At 41.5% G+C, this 27511-nt stretch overlaps 1 protein-coding gene across 2 annotated transcripts in view; it reads right to left on the bottom strand.

Moving 5' to 3' along the window:
* Positions 1–544: 544 nt before the first annotated feature.
* The window catches only part of ARHGAP42 (Rho GTPase activating protein 42), a 321353-nt gene continuing 294386 nt past the window's right edge, over positions 545–27511 (bottom strand). For both annotated transcript variants that reach the window (XM_065946301.1, XM_065946302.1), the window contains 8 exons: positions 24979–25084; positions 20281–20440; positions 18948–19092; positions 16934–17314; positions 16414–16570; positions 14378–14440; positions 3106–3185; positions 545–2606 (listed from right to left, as the gene is read on the bottom strand). In XM_065946301.1, coding sequence (XP_065802373.1) covers positions 2518–2606; positions 3106–3185; positions 14378–14440; positions 16414–16570; positions 16934–17314; positions 18948–19092; positions 20281–20440; positions 24979–25084 — 1181 coding nt within the window. In that variant the 3' untranslated portion in view covers positions 545–2517. The remainder of the gene's footprint in view (positions 2607–3105; positions 3186–14377; positions 14441–16413; positions 16571–16933; positions 17315–18947; positions 19093–20280; positions 20441–24978; positions 25085–27511) is intronic.

The raw sequence follows: 27511 nt of genomic DNA, 5'->3' as shown, positions 1-27511 counted from the left end.
CTGTCACAGTATATGACTCACCATGAAGAAGGAGAGGGGCTTCATGCCCATGACTTTTAGAGCAAAAGGTTTAATTCCTCACTGACCATCTGTAGAATTAGCTCACAGACAACTCAGAGGCAGGAACACGCTGGCCATGTTAAAGGAAAATGAAGGTTGAGATTTCTCTCTGCAGCAGCAAGTGAAGAAGGACTCTGAATCTCTTTTCAGAGTCAAGTTGGTCTTTGAAAGAAAATCAATTTGCCTTAAGAGGCTTTAATTTAGCAGGATGCCAGATGCTAGCAAGGGTGCTTAAACTGAGGGTGCTGTGGATGAAGAACCAGGTCCCCTAGAGAGACCACCTCTGTTCCAGCAGAGGGCAGTCAGGATGCCAGCGATGCAATTTCTAAGGACCACCAAGGATCTAGAGGTCAAGAAGCTCTAGCAACACATAATCATAGTATACAAAAATCAACAGTAGCAGGTAAAAAAAAAAAAAAAAAAAAAAGAAAGAGACAAATGTATCTGATTTTTTCATTATATTACTGATTTTTACAACATTAAATATTTTCCATTCCTTTATTTCCATGCTGATATTTATTTCTGGTTGTAATTCTGCCTACTGTTATTCTCTTTACCTCTAAATCCTAATCCATTATTCCATTTTTAATTTTAAAAGCATAAATGCTCCAAGGCAAAGTTGTGTATGTATATAATTTAACCTATTAACTCTAGAAACATTAACTTAAAGTAGAAGAGATGGAGATTACAAAGCAGTATCATGTAAAAAGAACTGTCTACAGTCAATACCTGAGTGTCTATACAGTGAGGACCTTTGAAGTAGCATGTACAATACCGTGGCCAAGCGGGCCAGTGCTGTGGCAATCCATGGCAGAGAACCAGCTTTTGGGAATCTTGAGAAGAAAGGCTCTTTGCCACATGCAGATATGTTAGAAATAGTACGAGGGTTATTAAATAGAAATAATAGAAGAAGTGGTCAACATATGACCAGATAATTATGGTATATATAAATGTATAGTAAATACCTATTTCTATGCTCTATAAATACAGTGAAATTTCTATCAAAGGCTGTAAATCGAAAGGCATAATGGAAAATTATATATGACTTTATTCCTGCTAAAGATGATGAAATAATTTCAAAATAATTTAAGAATCCTGTACCTTTATGTTAAGATTATGCCTCAACTAATTATAGACTTTAGAAGGCATAGTGTTCCAACCACTGTCTTAATACATCATCTTTATCATCTGGAGCCAAAAGGGTATCAATAAAATCCTTGGACACTTTACAGAATAACAAGTAGAATTTAAGCTGTATGCTTGTATACTGCACTTTTCCATCATTTTCCTATCATTGTAATTACACATTTGTGATACCACTCACTATACTGATTCTAGCAGAGGGTATGTGCATATCACTTATCAGTATTTATATGTTAATGGAGTAAAATTTCATAAAATCTCAAAGTAATACAGACAGTTTTACACATCCTCCAAACCAGGGATCAGCAAACCATGACCCATAAGTCAAATCTGGCTTGCCACCTGCTTTTGTATGGCACATCAGATATAATTTCTATTTTTAAATAGATTTTTTTAAAAGTCAAATAAGCTTAATATCTTATGGCATGACAGACTCACAATTTCAGATTTCAGCGTCATGAAAGAAAGCTGTACTGGTACACAGGCACACCCATTCACGTGGTGTCTGTGACTGCTCTCCACTACAACGGCAGTCTGAACAGGGTGACGGAGACAACAGGTCCTGCCCAAGCCCAAAGTATTTCCTATTAAGCTTCTGCAGAAGTAGTTTGCTGATCCCTGCTCTAAGCACATAGACGGCAGCTGGAATGCTGGACAGAGTGTTTACAGCAGAATCAGTGTATGACTTAACTTGGTTTCATTTACAGACACCATATACATTATTGCTTTTGAATATTATCATCTACTTGTTAAACAAATAAAAATAAACTTATGTCAAAAAAAAACACCTTATTTCCTTGAAATGTTTAGGACCAGCAAAACAATCATATATAAAAGCAGTATATTTTTAAGAAAAAATAATAAATGAACAGCTTAAATTACATTTTTTTAGCAATGATTTCAAGGTTTCTCAGAGAATACCAGACAGTAAAGGGCAGGTCTTAAAAGTCTTATAGCAGATTTCTGGTTTCCAAATTTCTGGGATGTAGTACTTAACACAGTATTTGAGATTTTTATAAATGTTATGAAAGAGACATTGTGGAGAGTTACTTATTTTAAAAAAAAAAGCAGGGGATGGGGATAAGCTATTTCAAAATAAGAAATCAGCCCAAGATAAAAAAGAATGGCAAACAACTTAAACATTTTTTCCCCTTTCCGTTAATGGAGCTACATATTCTGCTGTGGAAAACTCGCTAGAAATGGATTATTTTTCATTTTAATGGGCTGATCCTTATATCTGTGTCAGATAAAATCATAGCACTTATTACTTGTTACCATGGATACCATGTAGATACTGCCGTCCACTAAATAGCATTAGAGGAAGACAACATAATTTTCTGGGACGAGTCCTGTTTTGCCTTCATAAGTTGCCTTCAACCATCCTGGTTCCACTGATGGGTACACTGGCAAAGATAAAAATACATTAATAAATATCACTCAGTCAACATTAGCTTCAAATAATTACACACACAAATGGCTAAAAATCCACATTAGATTGTATGCATATACTCAAGCTGTGAAAACAACGTCACAGGACCTGTAGAGCTGGAAATGCCTTTTGCATTCATATAACCAATCACTCCGGTAAGGAAGATCCCCTGGAGAAGGGAATGCCTACCCACTCCAGTATTCTTGCCTGGAGAATGCCATGGATGGAGGAGCCTGGTGGGCTCCACAGTCCAAGGGGTTGAAAAGAGTCGGACACGCTGGGTAACTAACACTTTCACTTGCTCTCTCTCTGACACAGGAGAGGAAATCTGTTCCAGGGGAATCTGATGTGTTTACTGGTACGGCTACAAAAGGCAGGGCCTGGGCTGGATCCTGAGTCTCCTGGTTGTTACTTTAGACTGCTCCTGCGTCCCTCATGACGGTAACCTCAGCGCAGGGAACGGGTGGACTTACCGTTGGAGAATAGCGCCCCCTGTGGGAAGGAAAGCTCATGGCTGTGCTCTGCTTTACAGGAGTACATGGCTTTGGCTTGGCTGAAAGAGCAAGAGGCAATCTGTGAAAACCGCAACACTCAAGGATGTTTGCACTGGACACTATTCTTAAAAAATGACCCTAGCTTTCAGTTATGATTGGAGCATGATATACACAGTGTGCATACAGAAGCGTGCATGAGTGCATTTCACAAAGTGGACACGCCCGTGTAACCAGAGCACACGGACAGCACAACCAAAGCCTTTCTCGTGTTTCCAGGCACTGCTCCCAAGAGCAACCACCTGGCTTAGAGCAAGTGAAATAAGCTAGTTTTAAAGAATGCCAGGATTTGTTAGTATTCTGCTAAAGAGGCTACTTTCCAGCTCCACAGGGGTTCACAGGTACCTTAAAGCATGATGCATTTACTTGCCACTTTAATTTCAGAGTATCAGAGGTGAGCTCCACATATTAAAAGGCCTAGACGGTATGGAAAATTAAGTGGGTGTGATATAAGAAAAACAATAGGATAAGCTGATGATGAAGGGGATCCAACGACAGCCTCACTGTCAGGGGGACATGGAGACGGGTCTTTGTAAACCACAGTATACGCAGCTCTCTAAAAGGGAAGCCAGTACTCCTCTCCGACATCTGTTCCCATATGGGAGTTCAGTCTTCATGTAGGCAGATACTCTGGCTTAATTTCCAAGTTTTGTATGAGACCTCCTTAAAATGATCTGAGCTAACACTAAAAAGCCATCATCTGAGGCTGCTAACCAAGTCACCTAATCAGTGAAGTCGCCTTTACTCTGCAACATCGAATGACCTGACTACACTCCTCACCATCTCTACTTCAGCCAGAGTCCAAATCAAGATCACCTCTACCATAGCTCATGGAATGGCCCCCTAATTTCCTAAATCCTCTGGGTTTCTTTCCTCTGCTGTCCCCTTGCCATCCATTCTACACAGAGCAACCCAGAGGGCAGTTTGAAAGGTTTTGATGATCACGTGGATTTCCCTGAAAACCAGCCACCAGCTGGTTCCCAACTCTGGCCTCCACGCTGTACCCAACCAGGCGCCTGCTGGGGTCTCCTGCTTCTTCTGAACCTGCCTCTATGCACCTGCTCTACTTGCGTCACACTGGCCTGCCTTCTTCCCTTCAAACACGCCGAGCCCATTCCCTCCTCTGGGCCAGCTGAGATTCCTCCTGGTCTTCACTCAGCTCTGGCCTTCTAGTTTACCTTAAACCTCCTGAGCTTCACTGAAGGCCAGGTCTTCCCTGCAACACACTCTAAAACAGTCCCAGGCAACTTCACATTCCCCTGTTTTAAGTCTGAATTCTGTTGTCATTGTTGGACAGAAAGTTAGCTTCTCTTCCAATCAGAATGCAACTTCTGTGAACAATGCCTGATGCTAAACAGTAACTCAGTAAATACCTGCTGAATGAATGTGTATTTCAAAAAAAAAAAAACAAAGGGAAGATGCTGTGGTCCCAACCTTTTTGGCACCAGGGACTGGCTTCATGGAAGACAATTTTTCCATGGACTGGGGGTGGGGGGTGAGGAATGGTTTCAGGATGATTTAAGCACGTTCCATTTACTAGGCTGCCACTGATCTGTTGGGAGTGGTAATGAGAGCAAGGGAGAGCAGATGTAAACACAGATGGAGCTTCTCTCGGCTGTCCACGCTCACCTCCTGCTCTGCAGCCCTTCCTGACAGGCTGCCGCCTGGGACCAGTCTGTGGCCTGGAGGTTGGGGACCCCTGCTATGGACTCTTTCTACACGAGTCCTTTAAAATTTTCAAGGTACCCTGTCTTTCCTGCCTGAGGTCCCAATACTTTATCTGCAAAGAAGCATCAGCAGTATTTGCATTTGCATCCTCTCAAAGCAACAGTGTAACATGATGATTACATTTCTCTGTTGGAACAAAACTCTGGATCTTATCTCCATACTTTCAGGATGAGGCTCGGTTACCTAAACTAGTTTCCAAGTGGCTACTGAAGATCAGAAAGGTTGGAGAGGAGAACTATGGCCCTGCCCCCAGAGTCTTTTTCTTATGAGGTGGGTCTCAGGCTGTACTTTCAAGAACTTGGCTAGGAAGGTCTGCAGCAAGCACGTTTAAGAAGGACCTACCACTAGCTCACACAACCCACTTCCCAGTTAAACGTGGTTTAAAGGAAGAGCTGATGAAGTGGACACACCCCGAGAAGGACAGAGCTTCACAGTAAAGAGGAGCCACGCGCATGCGTGCTGCACGTGGGTATGCTGGCTGACATGGGCTGGGGGCAAAGGAGAGGGTGCCGCCAAGCTATGAAGACTTCTGAGGATGAGACTCGGGACCTGACGCAGAAAGAACGTTGATTGTTCATATAAATCTTCCAGTCAAGTATACTCATTTGATCTGATATAATCTGGTGTATCTTGATCTGATATTCATAAAAAGAAAACCACTCTTCACTATCACTTATATATGGAATCTTAGGGAAAAAAACAACAAATGAATATAACAAAACAGAAACAGACTCACAGATACAGAGAACAAATAGTTGTTACCAGTGGGAAGAGGAACTGGGAGACGGGTCAAACAGGGGTGGGGACTGACGGATAAAAATCACTTGTATAAAATAAATCAGCAGCAGGGATATACTTTACAGCACAGGGGCAGTCACTATTTCATAATAACTTGAAATGGAGTACAATGTACAAAACTATTATATCACTATGCTATAAACCTGAAACTTATATAATGTTGAATTTTTAAAAATGCATTTTCCAGGGACCATTCTCAGACTTATTACACTAGAATCTCAGGTGTGGAGGTGGGGGTTGGGAGCTGTTATTTAAAAAATATAACCTTAGGTGATTGTTCTTTTTTCTGAGCTTCATTGAGATATGATTGACAAATAAAACTGGATATGTTTATTAAAAAATAATTTGATCTGATATCTGATACAATTGAAGGTTGCAGAGCCATTTCTCTAAAAATACATAAAGACTTTTTTAAATGTCAAATTTTCTAGCAGCAATGATTTCCACCAATAAATACTATCTTATTACCTTGAATCATTAAAATAAATTAAGAGATACATAAGGAAACAAATTCTAGAGTTATAGAAATGATTAAGATATAGTAATTCTTGCAATGATATATCTCGTACTTCAAATGCAACCTAATTATTATAATAATATTTCAGAGTGTACTTAGAGTATTGTATGAGACTGGATGGTGAGGGAACACATGCAGAACAATATCACTAAATGAATGGATACTGTTAAATGTGTCAAAATACACCACACAAAGTAATATCTGTTACAACTTTCCAATTATCAGTGCATGTGACTTAAACAACTATAATTTTCTTCCACTGAGATCTGTAACTACAGGTCACAGCTCAGTTCAGAGCTCTGATGATTTAATGTAGAATTCTGTGACAGTGAAGTTTTCTTTCCAGGTGCTAATGCTTTTTCTTTTACTGTCTTGGTGTATTGAAGAAGATGTGAAAATAACACTGTCACCTATTGAGTCTGTTCACAAGATTGTAATATCCTTTGAAAAGGATTTTGAGGATCCTACTTTCTGTTGCATTGGAGAGTAAGGTAATGATGCTTGCTATCCTGAAAGCCCATTTCTTCCCTTATAGTTTTGAAGATGATCTGTTCACAAGCCCCATTCCTAATGCTAAACACTGTCTAATGCGAACGAGTGGACTTACACAGGTTTGATAAGGTCAGTGTGAGAAATTCACAATGCTCATCTTAATCATAAGCAAAATAAAAAATTCACCAAATCAAAACTGATACAATGTTTTCTGAATGGCCACTTACCACACACACACACACACACACACACACACATGCTGTCTCTCATATACACTTTTTGTATGCTAAGAATTTCACTTCTGAAGAGAGCGGGAATGCACTTCTGAGGGGAGAAGATATACTCAGAAGGGCAGCAAAGAAGTAACATACACAACGGCAAAGTTAAAAACAAACAGATTGCAACAATCTAAGTGTTCATCAGTACAGAATTTAATAAAATACACCAAGTTCAATGAATTAGTACGTAGTTATTATGAATAAACCTACAGAGGAACACATACAGGAGAAGTATTAGGAGGTAAAGCAAATACTTTACAGAAAAATTAGTCACCAGCAAGACCTCTCAACTGCCCAAGATAATCTGCAATAAACATTTATAAATAATGCAATAAACACACATTTGCTTCTTGGTCATTGGTTGGAGATTTTTTAAAATTAGTTGCACATCCTTTTCTTAGGTTTTTGTCAACAAAAATGAGCTGTTTCTGGCTTGGATATCTGAGTGTTGGATGCCTCAAAGCTACAAGTCTCTCATGGGAGCTTGTAGAGTTAAAGCTGCTATGTCAAAGAAAGAATATTGCAACTCTAATAAAAATGAACTGAACACACGAACAAAGTCTTTTAAGGTTAAAATGTGTATTTTATCTATTTACCCAGCAATTCTGTTGAGCGTCTACTTTGTTGGGCACCATGGTAAGTGGAACACCATGAGCACCACCTTCCTGGGTCTTTTTCTGTGCTCTCTACAGAGGAGTGGGTCTCTAAGTGCTCTCAAGGGAATCTGGAAGGAGGGGCAGGTGGGACCTGAGAGGCACTGCTCTGACAGCTAATGGAACGTGTATGAGGATCCATTTATTTCCCACTATGTCAGATATTAGGGCTTCCCTGGTGGCTCAGTTGGTAAAGAATCTGACTGCCATGCAGGAGACCCAGGTTCGATCCCTGGAGAAGGGAATGGCAACACACTCCAGTGTTCTTGCCTAAAGAATCCCATGAACAGAAGAGCCTGGAAGGCTACAGCCATGGGGTCGTGAGTCAGACACGACTGAGTGACTGACACTCTCATGGCAGATATTTAGGAGATCTGCAGAAATGTAAAATAATGCCAGTTTAGGGGATGAAATGCAAGTTTAGGGGATGAAATACAAGTTCCAGGTGATGAGCATTGTTAAGGGACAGAGGCTGATTGCAGCACGGGGGGTGCATGGGGACAGCAGAGGAGCAGACTTCTGTGTGGCTTAGCTCAGGGGAAGAGGGAAAACAACTGTTGTCTTAGAAATATGACCTTTGGAAGAGGGAAGAAATAGGAAGGTGAGACCCTATTATGACCTTAACTAGGTTTTACAGAAAACAGTGATCCCCATATACTGGGGGTCTTGTGATCATCCAGATGACTTCGGTCATATAATGAGTTTGGATTTTGAAAGGAAACTTACATATTTCTTTGGTCTAACCTCTATAATGTGGAAATGAAGGTCAAGAGAAATTAACATTATGGCAGTCAGGCTAAAACCTGCATCTCCTGATTGCTGACCTAGTGCATACCTGGTGAATCCATTTAAATGTCATCTGTAAAATCCCAAGATAACGTCACTGAGAAAATCACTTCTATTAATAACAGTTGACTGTTAATGAAGAGTGAATAATCACATCTACACAGTGCTATTGTTATATTTTAGTTATAAGAACTTATTTTTATTTTAAATAAATTCATAAACATTTAAAATTTTCTCAGTTTAAATTTCTAATACCACAAGTATTAATATATATAACTCACACAAACAAAAGCTCTTTGGAGATCTTCAGTAAGCTTTTTAATTGTGTAAATTGTTTTGAGACCCAAAACTTTTGAGAACCACTGTCAACTGATAAGACTAGATTCCTGTGCATCAAAATGCAGTTCTCTTTAGGGGATGAAATGAGTGGTGGTTTTCATTCACTGTTATTAGTGTTTTAGTATTCTCCATATTCTCTTAAAAAAAAAGAAAAACTAAGCTACTCTTAATAGCCGTGGCTTCCTTTGTCTTCCTTATGAGTGTTGAAGTGTTCTATCTCATGTGTGTCTTACATGCATCACTGTGCTCTGAACCAGTGACCTACAGCCTTTTATTTATTTATTTTAAATTGTGTATTTATTTATTCAGCTGTGCTAGGACTTAGCTGTGGCAAGTGGGTCTTCAATTTTAGTTGCGGCATCAACTTATCTAGCCAGGAATTAAACTGGGCCCCCTACGCTGGGAGCACAATCAAAGCCACTGGACCACCAGGGAAGTTCCCTCACAGCCTTTTAAACAGTCAAATTCACTAGACGACAAGACTGCGCTGAGGTTTGCTTTGTAATCATAAAAAAAAGATATTGTTTTTAGATTATTGTAACAGAAAATCTGACTGCTTATAATGAGTCAAGCACTCAATTCTTAATTAATTCTCTTATTTCTCAAGCATGTAATTCTCAATTAAATCTTCAGAAGATATTGGTATACCTTGCCTAAATTATACTACTTTAAAGTGTATTTCCCCACTGCCCAACTGTACCTGATTGAGACGGAGGTGAAAGCTTTCAGGGTCCTGTTTTCCACAGGCTTTTGTAATGCTGAGACAGAGCCTAGTTCCATTTGCCCCTTGAAAGCATTTTATAGGTTAAGAGAAACATTTAGTACTATGGCATTTTTCTCTATTCCAATGGCTCTCAAAGGTTTTGATATACATAAGGATCACTTGGGGAAGTTGTCAAAAATACATATTCTTTAGGCCTCAGTCTCAGATACTACTGTGTATAGAGTCTCAGCAAATTCAAGAATCTTCATTTTAACAAGTCTGGCATGACAAGTTCCTTTGACAGAGAAAGCGGCCCCGCCCACCCCCTGAACCCAAATTCTGAAAGGTTTCCAGTGAGGTCTTAGAGGTAAAAACCAATGCCCTCCTCTAACAATCTCCTTGACCTTCGGTTAGCATCCATCTCACTGACCTGGCTTCCTCCTCATGATCATTCCTTCACCTTTTTTGCCTGACCCTCAAATGAAACCAGTGCTCAAAGGCCATTTCCCCCACGCAGGAAGCCCCAACACTGGGTAACCCCACCTTCATCTACGCAGTGTGGCTGCTCTGCACAAGTTTCTCAAACGGCACCAAGCTTCATGCTCTCCTGGCTCCAGCTGCAGGTCTCTAACTGCCTCTCAGTGCTCCTCAGACTTCTCAGACAACGGGGCTAAAACTCTCCCTGCCCTTCTATGTACGCACACAAGCTGAACTCAGAAGCTAAATCACCATTCTTTCTTGCAGTCAGTCTTAAAAACCTAGAATCTTCTTTACCTGTCTCTCATTCCCAATATCAAAGCAATTGCTCAACTCTAGTTCTATCCATAAAATTCTCCTTACAGTTTATCATGCTTTTGTTAATGCCCTAATTAAGGTCTTTTAAGTATCACCTGTTCCATCCTAAATGGTTTCCTCCCCATCAACAACCTCCTAGAGAAGCCAGTTCAATTTATCTGATCAAGTGCATAACTGATTAGATCAGCTCTTTGCTCAATGACTCCCAGAGCCGCAGTCAATCCAGAATTGTTACTTTTCTGTTGCTCAAGACCATCCACTATAATCTCCCAACAGTGGGCTCTTTCCCATAATAGCTGGTCTCCCTACGACCCACTACTGGTTCATCCTTCTTTGAGGTCCAATTCAAGAGTACCCTAAGTTCCCTAGAAGGAAATCAAAATAGGTATTGTGGGAGGTCAGTAAGGGAAATATCCTCAACTTTTGTTGTTCAGTTGTATTTAATGGTACAAAAGGGTTTCAAGTGACTGATAAATGTCCAAATACCCAATATATATTAATTAAAGGCTTGAATACCTTAAGTAGTTTCAATGATAATAGTTATAACAATATTAGCTATTATTGCAGAGGCAGTATATGGAGAGCTGACTGTGTACTTCAAATACATTGCTTCCTCCACTGATAGTCTGTCAAAAAGGAAATAATGACCTTCACTTTATAGATTAAAAAAGTTCGACCAAGGTGACAGAGTAAGAGAATGTGGAGCTCATCTCCCTCTGTGAACACATCAAAAATACATCTACATGTGGAACAGTTCTCACTGAAAACTAACCAGAAACTGGCAGAACAACTCCTGTACAACCCAGGCTGAAACATACATACGTAATGAAGGGAAGAAAAGCATCTGAATTGGGACTCATGCCCCTGAGTGGGGACTCGTCCTAGACTCGTCCAGGAAGTGAGCCACAGCCTGGGGGCCCCAGTCCTGAGGTCTTGAGTGGGAGAGAAACCCTGGCTGGTTGGAGGGCTGGGGGAAGCCTGACTCCTCTTGGGAGGGGCAGGAAGGAGAGAGGTCAACCCTCGCCGTTGCAGGGTTTCCTGTGATCTCCTTGCTCAAGCCAAGCTAACGCTCCATCGCCACTGACTCCACATTCCAGCACAGTGCTGGATTTCTCCCGTGACTCGCGAAGAGACTCAACTGTGGGGTGCACAGGTGAGCCAGGGCCCGGCAGAGCCTGGGGGGCAGAGCGCCTACTCCAGCAGTGGTTCAGAAGCTACCCAGACCGCTGACAGGCTGTCCTACCACGGCTCCTTCCTACCCCAGCCCATGCACACAGGGTCCACGTGGGCCCTGCCGACCCTGTGAAGTCAGCTGGTGAGCAGCCGTGAGGAACAAACGGTGCTTGCGCCAGAGGTTGTGTCTGAGCAGACACACGGGCATCTGCACAAACAGCGCGTCGGGCCTCGGTCTGTAGCTGACATGGGCTGGGAGTCAGCCTGGGCCCCATCTGCGTTAGCATCTCAGGGGCAAGGGTCCTGATGCAGGGAGACAGAAAAACACACACCTCAAGGGTACAGGGCTTCCCTGGCGGCTCAAACGGTAAAGAGTCTGCCCGCGATGCTGGAGACCTGGGTTCGAGCCCTGGATCAGGAAGATCCCCTGGTGAAGGACATGGCAACCCACTCCAGTATTCTGCTTTGGGAAATCCCAGGGATGGAGGAGCCTGGCAGGCTACAGTCCCCAGGTTTGTATGGGCCCAAACAGTTGGGCATGACTGAGTGACTTCACTTTAAAGGGGAAAGAGCCAGGTCAGGCCAGACCATCAGGGCTTCTGCTCCATGAACGTGAGATCAGCCCCGGTCCCTGGCAGGGCAGTGATGGTCCCTGAGCAAAGGAGCAGCCTCACTCACACTCTGCGGAGGCTCTGGTTCCTCCAGCACCAGCCACAACCCCGAGCAAGCTGAGAGCGGCTAGCACATCCTGAGAAAAGAGGTGACTCGGGTCCACGTCAAACCCACCTCTTCCAACAAAGGCACTGGGCACACACAGTCTGTACAGAGATGCGCCACTTAAACTTCCCCCAAAGGGGGAAGGTCTAAAGAGGCAGCTATTTTACCTAAATGCATAAAGGCATACAAGGTTAAGCAAAATAAAAGGACAGGTGAAAAGTTATGACACTGTCCACAAGTACTGCGGACTAAGACTTAATCTTCAATGTATCACTGAGTGAGCTCTAAATTTATGCTGACAGCTTATTAGAAGTGGATTTAGAGTATTTGGAGTGTAAAAGTATGTTTTAAATGCATAGGATGAGTGTCGAACATGTGAGTAAACTTATTGTATAACAGCTTCATTAATTTACTATCATACTAAATTATTTCATTAATACCTTGCTGTCTTCAAGCTCTTAAAAGATTATCTCTTTGATTCCAGTACTTAATAGATTGTTTAGCATTTCCTAATAAAAGGGCTCCATCTAGTGGAGCAATTCAATCATTTTTGCAAGACAGAAGGTAGCAAGGTTAAATCCCTTATATTAAGGCCTGACAGTGATGATAGTTTCAGGGAAATGCTTGTTCTGACGTGCACAGTGCCTAGTCTTCACCTTGCCTTGATAAAAAGGCAGAAGATGGAGGTAAGGTACATGCAAGTATGCTGGGATTTACTATATAAATTCAAGGCATTAACCATCAGTAAGACACCAAAGTGGCTCTCCTCTAAAAACACTAATTTACGGGTGCGCTCGCTAAGCTTTCGAAAACAGAGTTTGAAGTTTATTGTTGTCTCTAGTAAGTAGGACAAGCCTTATATTGTGTAGGTGCTTAAGAACTGCTGGAAAGGTCCATATACTTTTACAAGGTCAATAAAAATGCTATGGCTGAATAACTTCTAAAAGAACTATATAGTAATACTTTAATCATATCTGACTCCTTTCCTTCACAGCCTCAAGTAGCTGGTTGTGGCCAGCTCAAAATTTCCTGGGTACATCCCCCCCCAAAAAAAATCTAGGTTGGTCCTTCAAATGTTCTCATTTATATTCCCTTTCAAAAAGCATTTATTAAATACTTGTGACATGCACTAGTTTCTGATGGTAAAAAAGAAATCCATTAGTTTAGACATATTCAAAATTAAAACCAAAGTCTAACAAAGATGAGAGAATCAATTTGTAGGAAGAGGAGAGGAAGCAGGAACCTTAGAAGCAAGCAAATGAATAGCAGCAAGACATAATAATTCATATCCTGCTAACAATGTAGCAGAAGGTAAAATCTGAAAACCCTGAATGGAGCGGAGCACTCAAACACCAGCGCTGCCTGGGGTAGTCAGCTCTGCAGAGCCACAGGGGCCACTAAGACTGAGCACAGTCTGGACCTAGAGACTGTCACACCGAGTGAAGTAAGTCCGCCAGAGAAGGGAAGACATGGTATGACATCCCTCAGATGTGGAATCAAAAAAGAAATCACACAAACAAACTTACCTACAAAACAGACTTAGAGAGTGAACCTATCATTGCTGGGGGCGGGGGGAGAAGGAGGGCGAAGGGACAATGAGGGAGTCTGGGATGGACATGCACACACTCATATTTAAAATGGGTCCAGCACAGGGAGCTCTGCTCAGTGTCACATGGCAGCCTGGATAGGAGGGGGTTTGGGGGAGAGCGGACACATGTATATATGGCTGAAACTATCACAGCATCGTTTGTTAACTGGCTACACTCCAGTATCATACAAAATTAAAAGTTAAAAAAAAAGAAAATGTATGCAGTCTTTGGTGCATGTTCATGAAGCTTCTTCCAGAAAAAAAAAAATGCATTAAATTTTACAAGACCAAAATATATATTTGAAAAATTTCTACAAGCTGTCATCAAAAAAGTCTTTGGTGTACAAAGAGTTATTGCAACTTGTCTATTAGAAAACCTGTTTGTTTAGAACTCTTCCTTTGTGAAGGCTTTAACAAACAAGGTACTGCAGTAACACTCTGAGATGCTAAATGCTGTGTATGTATATGGTCATGACCATTTATTCCCCTGCCAAGAGATAGCAGACGTGAATTTGACCATTTGCAGAAGTGAGGGGCAGAGCAGTCAAAGATGACCTGCCACATCAACACAAAACCATGTCACCACTATTTCTTTTTTATTTTTTTACTGGAAAGTTGAGAACGTACCGTCCAGAAGAAACTGGCTTAACTGAACCAACGTTTTCAAACAGCTGGGCCTTTGCTGCCACACTGAAAAACAATTTCAAAATGAAAGTTTCATTAAAATGCATTTCACAGCTCAAAGTGAAAATCAGAGCTAGCAGTTAACCAAACAAAAAAAATGAGTTAAAATTTGTCCCCAAAATATGAACTGAATTTTAATTGTTTTAAGTTCTAATGAAGAAGTAAGTTTTAGATCTAGTGTTTAGTTCACTGAGTACCAGATGGGAATAAACCTTCATCTACTTCCTCTGGGGATCATACTGTCTGCATTTTTTGCACCTCAGAAAACTGTGGAAGCAAAAGAAAAGGAACCTTTTATCTCCCACTCCACTCCTGGAAGTCCTGCTGTTGAGCCATGAGGGAAGAGTCACATCAACAAGATAAAACAAGAGCAGCTTTATATTCTCGTAGTCAAGACAAAACAAATTCAAAAATTGTTTCATGTATTTTTAAAATACTTGAACATACTTCCTATAAAGTGAAAAGAGAGAACTCTGAAAATATAACCAACAAGTAAATTTGTGGATTCAAGTCTTGTTTCAATGCATGACACGGGAAAGGCAACATATGAAAAGTGAGACTATAGGATAGAATGAAAAGAATTAAAACCAATGTAACCCAGCTAACTAGATAAGTTCCTATATTTACTAGAAGAGAATATAAATTTATTTGAATGATGTTTTAATGAACTGAATATTTAAAATCTACCTTATTTCTTAAATTGACAAACTTTTCTCTCAGAACTGAGTCATTTGATAATCTGCAGGATCATTTTACATCTAAAGCAGAACAAACACTCTACAATTTAAGTTCTATTTTATCAGTAAATCACAAAATAGAAGCTCTTCTCTTTCCCTCACAAAGAATAAAGTTTATATTTTCTCATCTTCCTTTACACATTTGGCTTAAAATTCATTTCCCTTAAGGGCTAGAACTATACACACCAGGGAATAGAAAACTGACACAAAATCAGCCTATATTGTGGGAGCTGGATTTCTGACCATGAGAGAGAACGTATGTGAGACTCACTCTGAAACCAAAGGTTCTTGTTAATGGGATGAATGAATGAATGTAAGATGCTGTTCCTATGGAAATAGGCTTAGTGAAATGTCTTACTGGACTTTCAGTGGATAATTAAGAGGCCAGCACCACCGCCACATTACAACTGGGCGTGGCGTAAGAGGAACAGCACAGACTCAACTGGAGAACCCCGGGTTAGAAGCCTAGCTCTGCCACTTACTAGCCGAGTGAGTGTGGACTGACTCCCTGACTTCCCATCATCTGTAAAACAAAGTTGACACTGCCTCCTGCAGGAGGACACTGTGGTCCTTAAAATAAGTAACATGTACAAGGATGCTCAGTAACAGCTCATGCCGCATCTGGAAAAGCGCAGCGAAAGTCGAAACATTAAGATGAAAAGGAGGAAGAACCCTCCTCTTTGGATTCTGATTCCGTATTTACCCCACTCCCCACTTTCTCCCATCTGCACCCTCACTGTTCTTGTCTACACACCCCACCCTCCTGGCCTTTACACTTCAGGGTCGTATCCTTCTCTTAGAAGCACACTCTCTTGCCTTTCCCACTCCCTGTTCTCCAGGAGTTGTTTAAATCAGTGAGTATTCAGGTTGGGGAGATGAATGGAGAGAAGAAGAGACCACCCGGGCTAGAGAACAGCTGTATTTCTAACGAAGAGCTAGGACTGAGGATACAGGCAGTCCCAATAGCAGAGTGGTGGGTGTTTAGTTTCCAGACTCCAAACCACTATATTATACGTGGCTTTCATGTCCTTAAGGAAAGCCTGCTTCCAAGGAAAGCGCCTGAAGTGTGTGCTAACATTCACACCACTTGCAGAAGAGGACAGGGTCCTGCAGAAGTTGGTGGTACCCACTCTACGGGTGAGCGTTTGGCTGTGGGAATCCCGAGAGTTCTTTTGCACACGTTCAAGCCCTGTGTCCCCACGGACGACACAAAAAATGCCCAGCAAGCGCCCTGTCACTTACACGGAGCCGGGGCGCTGGTAGCCGTTGCTGGAGGCGGTGTCCAGCCTTAACCTCCTGCACATTTTTGGAGGCAGATCTGGGTTTGGCGTGGCTTTGGGTGTCTCTTTGGAACCTATGGAAGTTAAACTTTGAATGGATCCGCTGTAGCTCTTGTTTCCTGAAAAGAAAGCCCAAGAAAACAGGCGAGGTGCTATTAGACAAAATAATAGCAATAACACAGTCCACGCACGTAACACAAGGAAGTCATTTTCTCTGCGTCCAAATGAGAAGGCACAGAATGTTCTCTGGGCCCAACAGCCTGTCACTCAGGGAAGGTCACAATCGGAAGTAATTGCAAAGCATCACCGCTCAGAGAGGGAAAGTCACAGCACACAGGAGGTTTCAAGCTCCCAGCCCAGGGACAAAGCAGGGAAGCACCATTTGCACTCGCTGTTCACGCCTCCCTCCTGAGTCATCACGCTCAACAAGCCGGGAGGCGACGCAGAGACTTGGCATTAGCCAAGGCTCCATCCTGGCTTACCTTCAGCCGCAGAGACGGATCTGAGGGAGGAAGCCGAGGCTCTTTTCAGTCCCGAGAGCCCATAGGGCCCCTTCTTGGCCAGGTCGACGGGTGGGGACGCGTCCCCGGGACTGGTGACGGAGGTGACGCTCTGGCAGTCTGATTCCGCGTCCGTTTTGGTTGCGTCTTCTCGAGAACTTGACTCGGGACTCGTGGTCCAGAGACCAAGGCTCTTCTGTCCGTTGCTGGGCGATGGGGCCGCAATCCATGGGATCCCGGCAGACCTCTCCCTGGGCGGGCAGGAGGCAGGCTTCGTGGCGCTGTTCTGCTCGGAGGAGTGAGAGGAGAGGGACTCGACGCTCCCCATGGGCGTGCTGTCGGGGCTGCTGCTATAGGAGTCGCCTGGGGGTCGGGCAGAGACGGGAGCGTCAAGGACAGGGGTTCGCAGTCAGACCTGCACCACCAGGCCCTTCTGTCCACAGCCTCCCCAGTGCTCTGCGGCCGCCTCGCTCCACTGCAGTGTACCGCCAGGCTCTTCTGTCCACAGCCTCCCCAGAGACGGGAGCGTCAAGAACAGGGGCTCACAGTCAGACCTGCACTGTCAGGCCCTTCTGTCCACAGCCTCCCCAGAGACAGGGGCATCAGGGACAGGGGCTCACAGTCAGACCTGCACTGTCAGGCCCTTCTGTCCACAGCCTCCCCAGAGACAGGGGCATCAGGGACAGGGGCTCGCAGTCAGACCTGCACTGTCAGGCCCTTCTGTCCACAGCCTCCCCAGAGACAGGGGCATCAGGGACAGGGGCTCGCAGTCAGACCTGCACCGCCAGGCCCTTCTGTCCACAGCCTCCCCAGCGCGCCGCGGCCACCGCGCCCCACTGCAGGGCTAGACCTGACTGACAGAACAGTCTCAGTCGTGCAGAGAGGCTTTAAAGCATTCATCTGAACTCGGTGAACCCATTTTTTCTACACCATTCAAGGGAGGCTGTCTATGTGCCCCTATGAAATCATGTTGCTTCTTGAAGCATCTGCAGGCTGACTTGAAATCAGACAAAATGTGCTGCTGAAACAGGATTCACCAGTAGGAGAAGCAAGATGCCTTGATGACATAGTAAGAAATCAATGGAAAGGGGGAATATTGAGGTATATTTCTGCCTTCTGCTCTTCTGATCCTAGGTGATTCTGAGTTACCATTTATATGAGTCCTCCTGGTACTAAAGGTGCTATTAAATGTCAGCAGCTCCACAACTCTTATTTTTATAAATTTGTTTTACAATTTTTAAAAGGAAAGCTTATGGAAGAAAATAGGAAAAGATTTCTTTCCTTTCCTTGCTAAGAGTATAGCAACATAAGAAAACTTGCTATTTAACTGGGTGCATTTTTTAATGTTTCTAAAAGTTAAGGTATAAGAAAAAACATCAGAGAAGCAGTAAGGGAGTATTCAAATACTACATCTAAACCCCGATTGTGGGGAAAACTGAGGGTGGAGGGAGAGGGCTGGGTGTACAAAATAAAACGAAAATGGCCAGTTGAACTCATGCTTTGCGCTGAAGCTACCACACACCTTATGGTAGGGCTTGGCTCAGAACAGTAAGTTAGGGATAATGTGTGGTGCAGAATCTCTTTTTATTTCCTTTCTCTTTCAGACACTTTGATACCCTAGAGATGATGCTTTAGGAACATAAGGTGAAAGACAGAAAGAGTGAAAATGACTGCCTGGGCCAGACTCTCTGGCTTTCTTCCAGACCACTTTGACAACAGGACAAAAGCTGCTACAAAGTAGCACCTGATATATTTTACTTAATCACAGCTACAGGAAAGAAGGGCACTGGGCAAAAACTATTTTTTTCCCTTTGCAGCAGGAATGAATTGGCTTGTCCAAGATCTATCCTGACGTTGAATATTTAAATGTGGTGGAGGGGGCTGGTGTTGGGAGACAGCGTCAGTAAGGACATTTTCTTTTTCTACCTAATTGCCCATAAGGTGGGATAAAGCTGAGTTAACGAAGACGGCATCTCCCTGAGGGTGGGGCACTTACTGTCAGGTTCTGCCAAACACGGAGTATACCTCCCTCTGGGCTTCCGGGAGCCTGAGGAGAGGCAGATTGCACGTGTCCTCCGGGATCCGGATCGAGACTGAGGCTGAGGAAGAGGGATGCTGGGGTCTGGGGCAGTGTGAAAAATCTACATGGAAGAAAAATGGACCGAGGTCAACAGAAGGGTGACACTGACATTTTCATCATAAAATAAACTTTGAGTGTTATTAAATGATCTTAGAACTCTATACTCCTGAATCAGTTGCCTGGCAAGAGACACTTGATACAAGAAATAAAACTTCTAGAGCAATTACAATTTTCTTTTCCATTTACACTGAATAATGTTTCTCCTCTGGGTTTTTTATTCCTCCCTATTCCCCAGCAGTGAAATTCAGATTTTCCAATATTTTTAAGAAATGTGTCAAATGGCAACGAACATCTATGTCAAGACATACTGATTCTTTTCACTGTTACAGTCACTCTTCCCCTTCATCCTGAACATAACCTGAGGGGAAGAGGACCCTGCTGTTATCATTCCCCAGCTAGCAGCCCCTTGCTTCTCAGAAGGTGTTGGCATGCTACTGGCCCTGAGCTGCGGAGAATGTGACGAGCTGCAGGCAGGCGTCTGAACACAGCTATAAGAGGCAGCTGTGGACTCCAGGGTTGTGAAAGCACTTCCAGTCTGAGCAAGGCTCCAAGACTATCCTCCTATAGGTACTAGAAAGCAACTGGGAAGGAAAGAGGCACCCCCATCCTCCCACAGGGACGGTGTCAGACATAAATAAATCACAATGTTTAGCCCCTCGATGGCTGAGTTTGCTTAACAATCAGATCATTTTGGTCTTCCCATTTTCTCACTTTCATAATTATTCTAAGATCTCACTCCTAAAGAAAGCCTGCTTAGTGACTGGATATAGAGAGGATTTCAAGACTGTTCTCTGATTTTTATCTAAAATATTAGTTCTTCTGTATAATGAGAATCTAATTCAAAAGAGATAAAAAAGTTACAATAGACTTAATCATAAAGTGATTCTAAAGTATTTTCTGAATACTGAGTAAAAACCTCATTATGTAAATACTAAAGAAGAAAATATTGACAGGCTAATGATGTAGAAAGAAGGGAAACCATCTACCTGGAGGATTTTGAGAAGTATTTAAAAACTGAATAAGAAAAAAAGAAAAGCAAAGTCCACATGAATAATTTATACAAAATTTATAAGACTGACCCCATATAGGAGCCTGAGAGCACAATGAGATCACAGATAATACAAGTGCAAAATTCCTTCTTGGAAACAAGGTAACAAACTTTATACTTCCACGTGAAAATCCAGCCTACCTTTTCATAGTGCTCTATCAGAATTTCAACCACAATATTCTGAAACTTAATATTCATCATGGCAGCCACAGTTTCTTCCTGTGCTCTCATTAGCGTTGGACCAAATATGACACCAAGGTTTGAGACTGTCATGAGATTTTGTTGACTGTGTAGGGACACTCTGCAAATAAAAGCAACAAAAATATTTTAAGTTATATGTTTAATAATTATGGAATGTTCTCATCTACCAAATAATGGTAAGATGTAAATATGATATATTTTATGTATGTATGATACATAAAGATGTAACTATGATACATAAGATGTAAATATGCCACTACAGACTAAATTTCTCAAATAGATTCAGCCACTACCAGCTGGCATTAGGGGGGTATAGTCTAAATAGATGTAAAAAGTTAACAAACATTAGCATAATAAAACATAATTACTAAGGTTAATCTCTTAAAGGAAAAAAAAAGTCTTATTTTCTTAAATCAAGTATAATTGCCCTCGGGAAACTACCAGCTATCTGGCAAATCCTACGGTAGTATATTCTTTTAGAACAAATGGTTACGAGTAGACTGGCTGTGATTATTTTTGGACTTACCAAACACATTATTAAGAAACTACTGCTAAACATTTTCACAGATAACACTGTACTTAATTCTCCAAGAAGTCAGTTTTTCCTAGTGTACAGATTTTAAAAAGAAAAGCTCCTAAAGTAAGCATGATGTACCTGAGGTCATAGCAAATTAGGGACACAGAGTTTTGTTTCAAGTTAGATCTCCTGACTACAAGGCAAGAGTCTCCCTGAGCTCCCCTTGTCAGATGACTGGTCAGGGCATGTTCCCATCCTGTCTTCCATCCACCCGTCTCCCACTTCCCCGAGGGCCTCCCAAGTGCTGAGCACTGGGTTAGGCAAACAGCAGGACAAGGAGATCTGGAAGCATTAGTCCTGGCTTGAAAATAAAGAGTCTCTGATATTACTGACCTTAGCAAAGTAACCCCAGTGAACTCTCAAAAACGACTTTGACTAGTTAACTAATTTAATTTGGAGACGGGATACATTCTTAAGAGGTAACCTTATTTTATTTAACCAATATACTAGGGTAACCACTGCCTTTTCTATCTTACTCCCACCGGGGCTGTGAGGATGAAAAATTCTAGTTAGGAGCACAACACAAGATAATGTTTATATGTGACTGAATATGCACACTAACTCCATTCTAGAAGCAAAAGTAAAATTTTATGAGGAATTCAGGATTCTGGATTATCCACCCAACATTTGATATAGGGCAGGAAGAGCTGACTGTCACATTGACCGAATTTACCCCTTGTGCCCTAGACAGCATTAGCTAAGATTCTTGGTTAGCATAAGAAGAATTTCATTCTAAGTTTCCTTTTTATACAACCAAATATTATAAATTAATTGTTTAATAAGAATTAGAGAGCCTAATAAGCCATCTGTAAAGGCAGTGAGCCTGTCTGGGTTTAAAGCTTGGGTCCTTCCAACGTGGAAGCTGGGTGCAATCAGTCTTGTTATTTAATCTCTCTCAAGGCTTCAGTTCCCTCATCTGTAAAGTATAAGAATAATAACCCTGATCACAGTGTGTTTAGAAAATTAAATAAAATAAGTCAAATTAAATAAAATATGATCTTAAAATAATATTCTTCCTTGTAATTAAATTGGCTCCAGGTATTTTTGCTGAAAAGTAAGAGTGCCTGGTAGTATAAGTAACCTAGAATAAGATTAATATGAAGCTCACTGGGAATAAATTTAGAAATCATTAAAAAAAACTGCTCTATTCTGAAAATGAAGTTGATAACCACATTCTTTGGAAGATGATATAATTTGATCACCATATTCCTCTTCACTGAATTTCCCTTATGCTGGGCTAGTCAGCTGATATAGAGTCTTATCCCACGTTTCAGCCAGTTCTGCACCCCACTCCCTCAACTTGTATATGAAACACATTCTGAACTGCACTTTTAAATACTTAAAGTTTAAGTCATAGAGGAGACCACATAAGGCCTTGTCTTAAAGACAATGAATTCTCAGAAAGAAATCAATGATTTATACCATGTCTCAGAGCTAGTTACTGGGGATTTGTAATCAGTCACTGGTCCTTTAGGCCAGGGACTAAAGGCCAGCAATCTAGGTCACTGATCTTGAATTTCCCTAAGTCAATAAGGTGGCCAGGGACCAAGATTGTTATTAGTTGCTACTAGTTTACTTAAGTTAAATACTAATGCCCGCCTGGAGGAAACACAAGTTGCAATCATGATTGCTGGGAGAAATATCAACGATCCCAGATATGCACATGACATCACTCTAACAGCAGAAAGTAAAGAGGAACTAAATGGCCTCTTGATGACGGTGAAAGAGAAAAGTGAAAAAGCTGACTTGAAACTCAATATTCAAAAAACTAAGATCATGGCATCTAGCCCCATCACTTAAATGGCAAATAGAATGGGAAAAAGTGGAAGGGATGACATATTTTCTTTTCCTGGGCTCCAAAATCCCTGTGGACAGTGACTGCAGCCACGAAATTAAAGGACACTTGCTCCTTGGAAGGTAAGTTATGACAAACCTAGACAGCATATTAAAAAGCAGAGATACTACTTTGCCCACAAAGGTCCATATAGTGAAAGCTATGGTTTTTCTAGTAGTCATGTATAGATGTGAGTTGGACCATAAAGAAGTCTGAGCACTGAAGAATTCAAACTGTGCTGTTGGAAAAGACTCGAGAGTCCTTTGGACTGCAAGGAGATCAAACCAGTCAATCCTAAAAATCAACCCTGAATATTCACTGGAAGGACTGATGCTGAAGCTGAAGCTCCAATACTCTGGCCACCTGATATGAAGAGCCAACTCACTGGAAAAGACCCTGATGCTTGGAAAAATTAAAGGCACAAGGAGAAGGAGGTAACAGAGGATGAGATGGCTAGATAACATCACTGACTCAATGGACAAGAATTTGAGCGAACTCTGAGAGACAGTGGAACACAGAGCAAAGAGTTGGACCTGACTTAGCGAATGAACAAGAAGGAGAATTAAGTAAGTCATTGGTGATATGAGCACACATTCTACTGCTGCTGCTCAGTCAGAGGAGACTGAGATTTTTAGGTTCAGCTAGGAACGGTGGTGAAGGTTGGGCAGAAGAATTTTCAGTACTCTTTAGTGGCTAGATATACTCCATTTCCTGTGTTACAGTCACAATTCAAAGTGAAGCTTGTGTTCATCTAACATTCTGGATAATTAAGGAAAAATATTTTATGTGACACTCATGAAGCTTTTAAAGTATATTTTAAAAGGCTTTGCTAAAAAATTAACTTGAATGTAGCAAGAGAATGCCCACTAAATGTTGTATGGTTGTTTCAAGAAAAGGACACACAACTCAAAAACATAATTCAAGACTATGTAATTCAGACCAAGGTAGTGAGTCCCTTTTCATTAGCTAAATGCCAACAAGGGCAATCATTAACAATGAACTTGAAATGAAATCATTCCTAGTGGATTTCCTCTTATTTCAAGGAGGGCCAACTAATATTATCTTAAACCCTGCAAGTTAATATAGAGCACAGTTTCAAATGTGCATGGCTCAAATTAGCATAAATCGGGTTACTACTTGTAGCAAACAAGGAAGGATTAATCATTTGACTATGAATTGCAGTACTCATTAAGACAAAAACTGTTCCCATTTGTAGATGAGACTATAAGAGAATTCTTAAGTAAGTTTAAAACCTGAATTTGGACTTTTGTTTCCAGCAGCATGGTAACTGAAGTGAAATCTCTGAATTAAATGTGTATGTGTGTGTGTGTGTGAATGAAGATAGATCTGTTACGGCTAGTGTTACATGCCAAGTTTGCTAGGCTGCAGTACCCCAATATTTGGTCAAACATAATTCTAGATGTTTCTGTGAAGGCATTTTTAGATGACATTAACATTTAAGTCAGTAGGCTTTGAGTAAAGCAGACTACCATCCATTACCTGGGTGGGCCTCATCTAAACACTAGTTTAGGGTCTTAAGAGAAAAAGACTGAGGTCCCCGAGGAAGAAGGTATTCTGCCTCCAGACTACCTGGCTTTGGGCCACAACATCAACTTTTCTGGGTCTCCACCCTGCCTTGAAATCAGCCTCCACAACTGTGCAGCCAATTCCTTGCAACCAATCAGTCTCTCTTACATATATATGTATGTACACATAGACACACATACAACAACATATTAGTTCTGTTCTCTGAAGAAACCTGATTAATACAATATTTATCAAAAGTTTTAAATAATAAGAGTCAAAAGATCTTCAGAAACCAACAGACACTAGGACTCTGGGGAGGGAAGCTAATATTCCAGTGGCATGTTGACCTGGTAGAACCTGGTGACCCTAGTAAAACAGAGACCCAGTCTTCAAACTTCAGGCTTACAATGCATCTAAAAGAACTGAGAAAAAACTATATACTCCTTCATACATTTTTAAGTTGACATTCCATCATAAGTATAACAGTTGCAGGGATAAAATTATTTGCATGTCATAAACACAGATACACATACACATAGATTATATCTTAAAAACAAACTGCTGCATCATTTTTCAAGCAATTCAATGGACTCTGATTATAGTAGCAAAGTTACAGCTCTATCACCCCCTTTGAAAGACATGAACATCCTTAGGCTTATCAGATGAACAAGTGAGTGAGCAGTCTGAGTCAGAGCATTACTTGACCAGGTGCTTTATTAAGATGTCCAGCATCTCTCTGTTTCTCTCCGGCAACTTGTGCACCAATGCATGTACAGCCTCCACCCGGTAGTTTTGGTCATCAGATTCTGTAACATAAAAAAAGGTTGCAAATATTCAAATTCTAATTCTATCAACATTAATAATTTAAACATCATAACCACTTCCATCCATCATGCCTTATAAGCATTGCTTCACAGGGTGAGTATTATCACTATTATTTCCTAAGGCTTAGAGTCACTGGGTAACTTGTCCATAATCTGCAATCACTAAGTAGAGAAGAACTCAGTTCTATCTAATCCTGACCTATGCTCTTAGCCTCTGAACTATATACTTCTATACAACTATAACTCATTTCCTCCTTTGGTTTTGTTACAAAAGGAGAGAATAAAACTTTTAGTAATATGAGTGATGGCAGCAGTTGTTACTAATGGTCGAATGTGCCATACACCACAGTACACTTTATCACATTGAAACCTCTGAGTGACTCTATCAGACCAGAGGAAGGAGGCATTCTTTTCTAAATTTAATAGTTTAAAAGACGGCAGAGAGTTATTTTTCTCAGGTGTCAGGATAATTATGCAACCAAAGGCCTAGTAGATTTTAAGCCCATGCTGACCATGGTACATCTGAGAAGAAAAAAAAAGAAAAATCATCTCAAGCAGATTCAGTCTGCAAGGAAAAAGCCAAGAGGCTGACGAGTTGGCTAGAGAAACTTGTAATGCTTCAGAAAAAGGAATCTATTTAACACTCTCTTACTACAACAAACAAATTCTAGGGTGACTGCCCACCCTGCCAAGCCCTTTCTCCAGAAAGTGCCCAGTGCACAGGGTTTATAAATGGGACCTTCATCTCTTCCGGGCACAGCTATCTGCACACGAGGTGAGGAAAGGGCCTGGTTTTCAATGGGCTAAACATGAAGTCTCTCCCAGGAGTTGGAATGGAGACACCAAAACTCTGATCTGTATGCTGGATTCGTGCAAAGGCAGATTATGTAAAACAAGGCAGACCATCACCAAATGTGCTCCCAAGTGAAGAAAAATCTGTCTGCAAATGAGGTAGATATGCCACAGAGAACAAAAATGAGAGACATCCAAAAAGAGCTGGGAGGGTGGATAAGAAACATCTCTTCCCAACTTTGCAGTTCCTGGATGCAGGCCACTGTAGGCAGGACCCATTCTCTGCCAAGGAGTTCTGATAGACTCCCCTTAAGTCTCTGAGTAACTTCCCCTTTCTTCCTGAGCTAAATTTCTCTTGCTCGAAGCCAAATGGTACCAATTTCTATTATCCTTGACCCAGACAGAAGATGGATTCTTATACATGAGAAATGCTTTAATTATCATGATAGTGAATAATATGATCACTATTTGCCACAAAAGTGAAGAAAAAAAATCTTGTCACCAAATGTTTGCATCGAAACAACCAGCTCATTGAGCCATTCTAGCTAACTGGATCAAACACCGTTTGTTATAAGACGAATTTCTTGTAACAAAATGTTCTAGGTTAAGAGTCAAAAATCCTGGCTTGTAGTCTTGATATTGCTATGAATTTACTAGGGTCCTTGGACAAAGTCACTTGTCCCCCTCTGGGTCCTGATTTCCTCGTTAATAAAATGAGGCTGGATTATATACTTTTAAAGGTCTTTTTCTTCTTACAAGGATGGATTTCTATAAAGAAGAAGTAGAGTGCAGAGCTGTCGGGAGAAAGCTAAGTAGTACAGATGTCATGAGATCATGCGGTCAGTCATGTATGCAGGGCTTCAAGCCAAGGTCATTCAGCTTCAATTGACAATTTTAGCAATAGATAACACCTCCTGTGAGATTACAATGTGTGGTAATAAACTAATGCAGTTGATTTCTTTCTTGGATTGTGAAAAATACTCTTATTACAGTCATATCTTATATGTCTTAACAATGAAATGCCAACTCTTAACTGTTACAACTTGAGACTGGCTCAGATGGCTACCTGACCCTTTAGCCCAAAGTTTTACACAACTCTAACTGTTCAGGTTACATGACTGCCACTGGCCCCCTCCCCTGCTCCCCATAATTTTGAATTAAACCTGCTTATTCATATAACATTAAGGCAGTCACAGATCTAAAGAAACAATATAGATATCTGATGAGTTTGTGAGATTGTATGTGCTCAGTTGTGTCTGACTCTTTGCGACCCCATGGACTGGAGCCCGCCAGGCTCCTCTGTCCATGGAATTTTCCAGGTAAGAACACAAGAGAAGGTAGCCATTCCCTACTCTAAGGGATCTTCCTGACCCAGGGATTCAAACTGCATCTCCTGCACTGGCAGGCAGGCTCATTACCACTGCACCATCTGATCATCATCAATAAATATAATAAGAGAGAAAAGGTGTTGCTGCCTTCTAAAAATAGCTGACTCTTTCTCCAGACTTAGGAACAAATCATGTGAGTACAGCGGAGGCGGGGGTATAACTGATTGTACCTCTTTGTGGTCTTGTTTATTTAACCATGAAGTCGCTCTTGTAAGAAACTGACATTCAT

The sequence above is a fragment of the Muntiacus reevesi genome, chromosome 9 (assembly GCF_963930625.1).
Source record: "Muntiacus reevesi chromosome 9, mMunRee1.1, whole genome shotgun sequence".
NCBI classification, from domain to species: Eukaryota; Metazoa; Chordata; class Mammalia; order Artiodactyla; family Cervidae; genus Muntiacus; species Muntiacus reevesi.
Note: the sequence above shows the minus strand (reverse complement) of the source record. Positions and strands in the feature narration are given on the sequence as shown.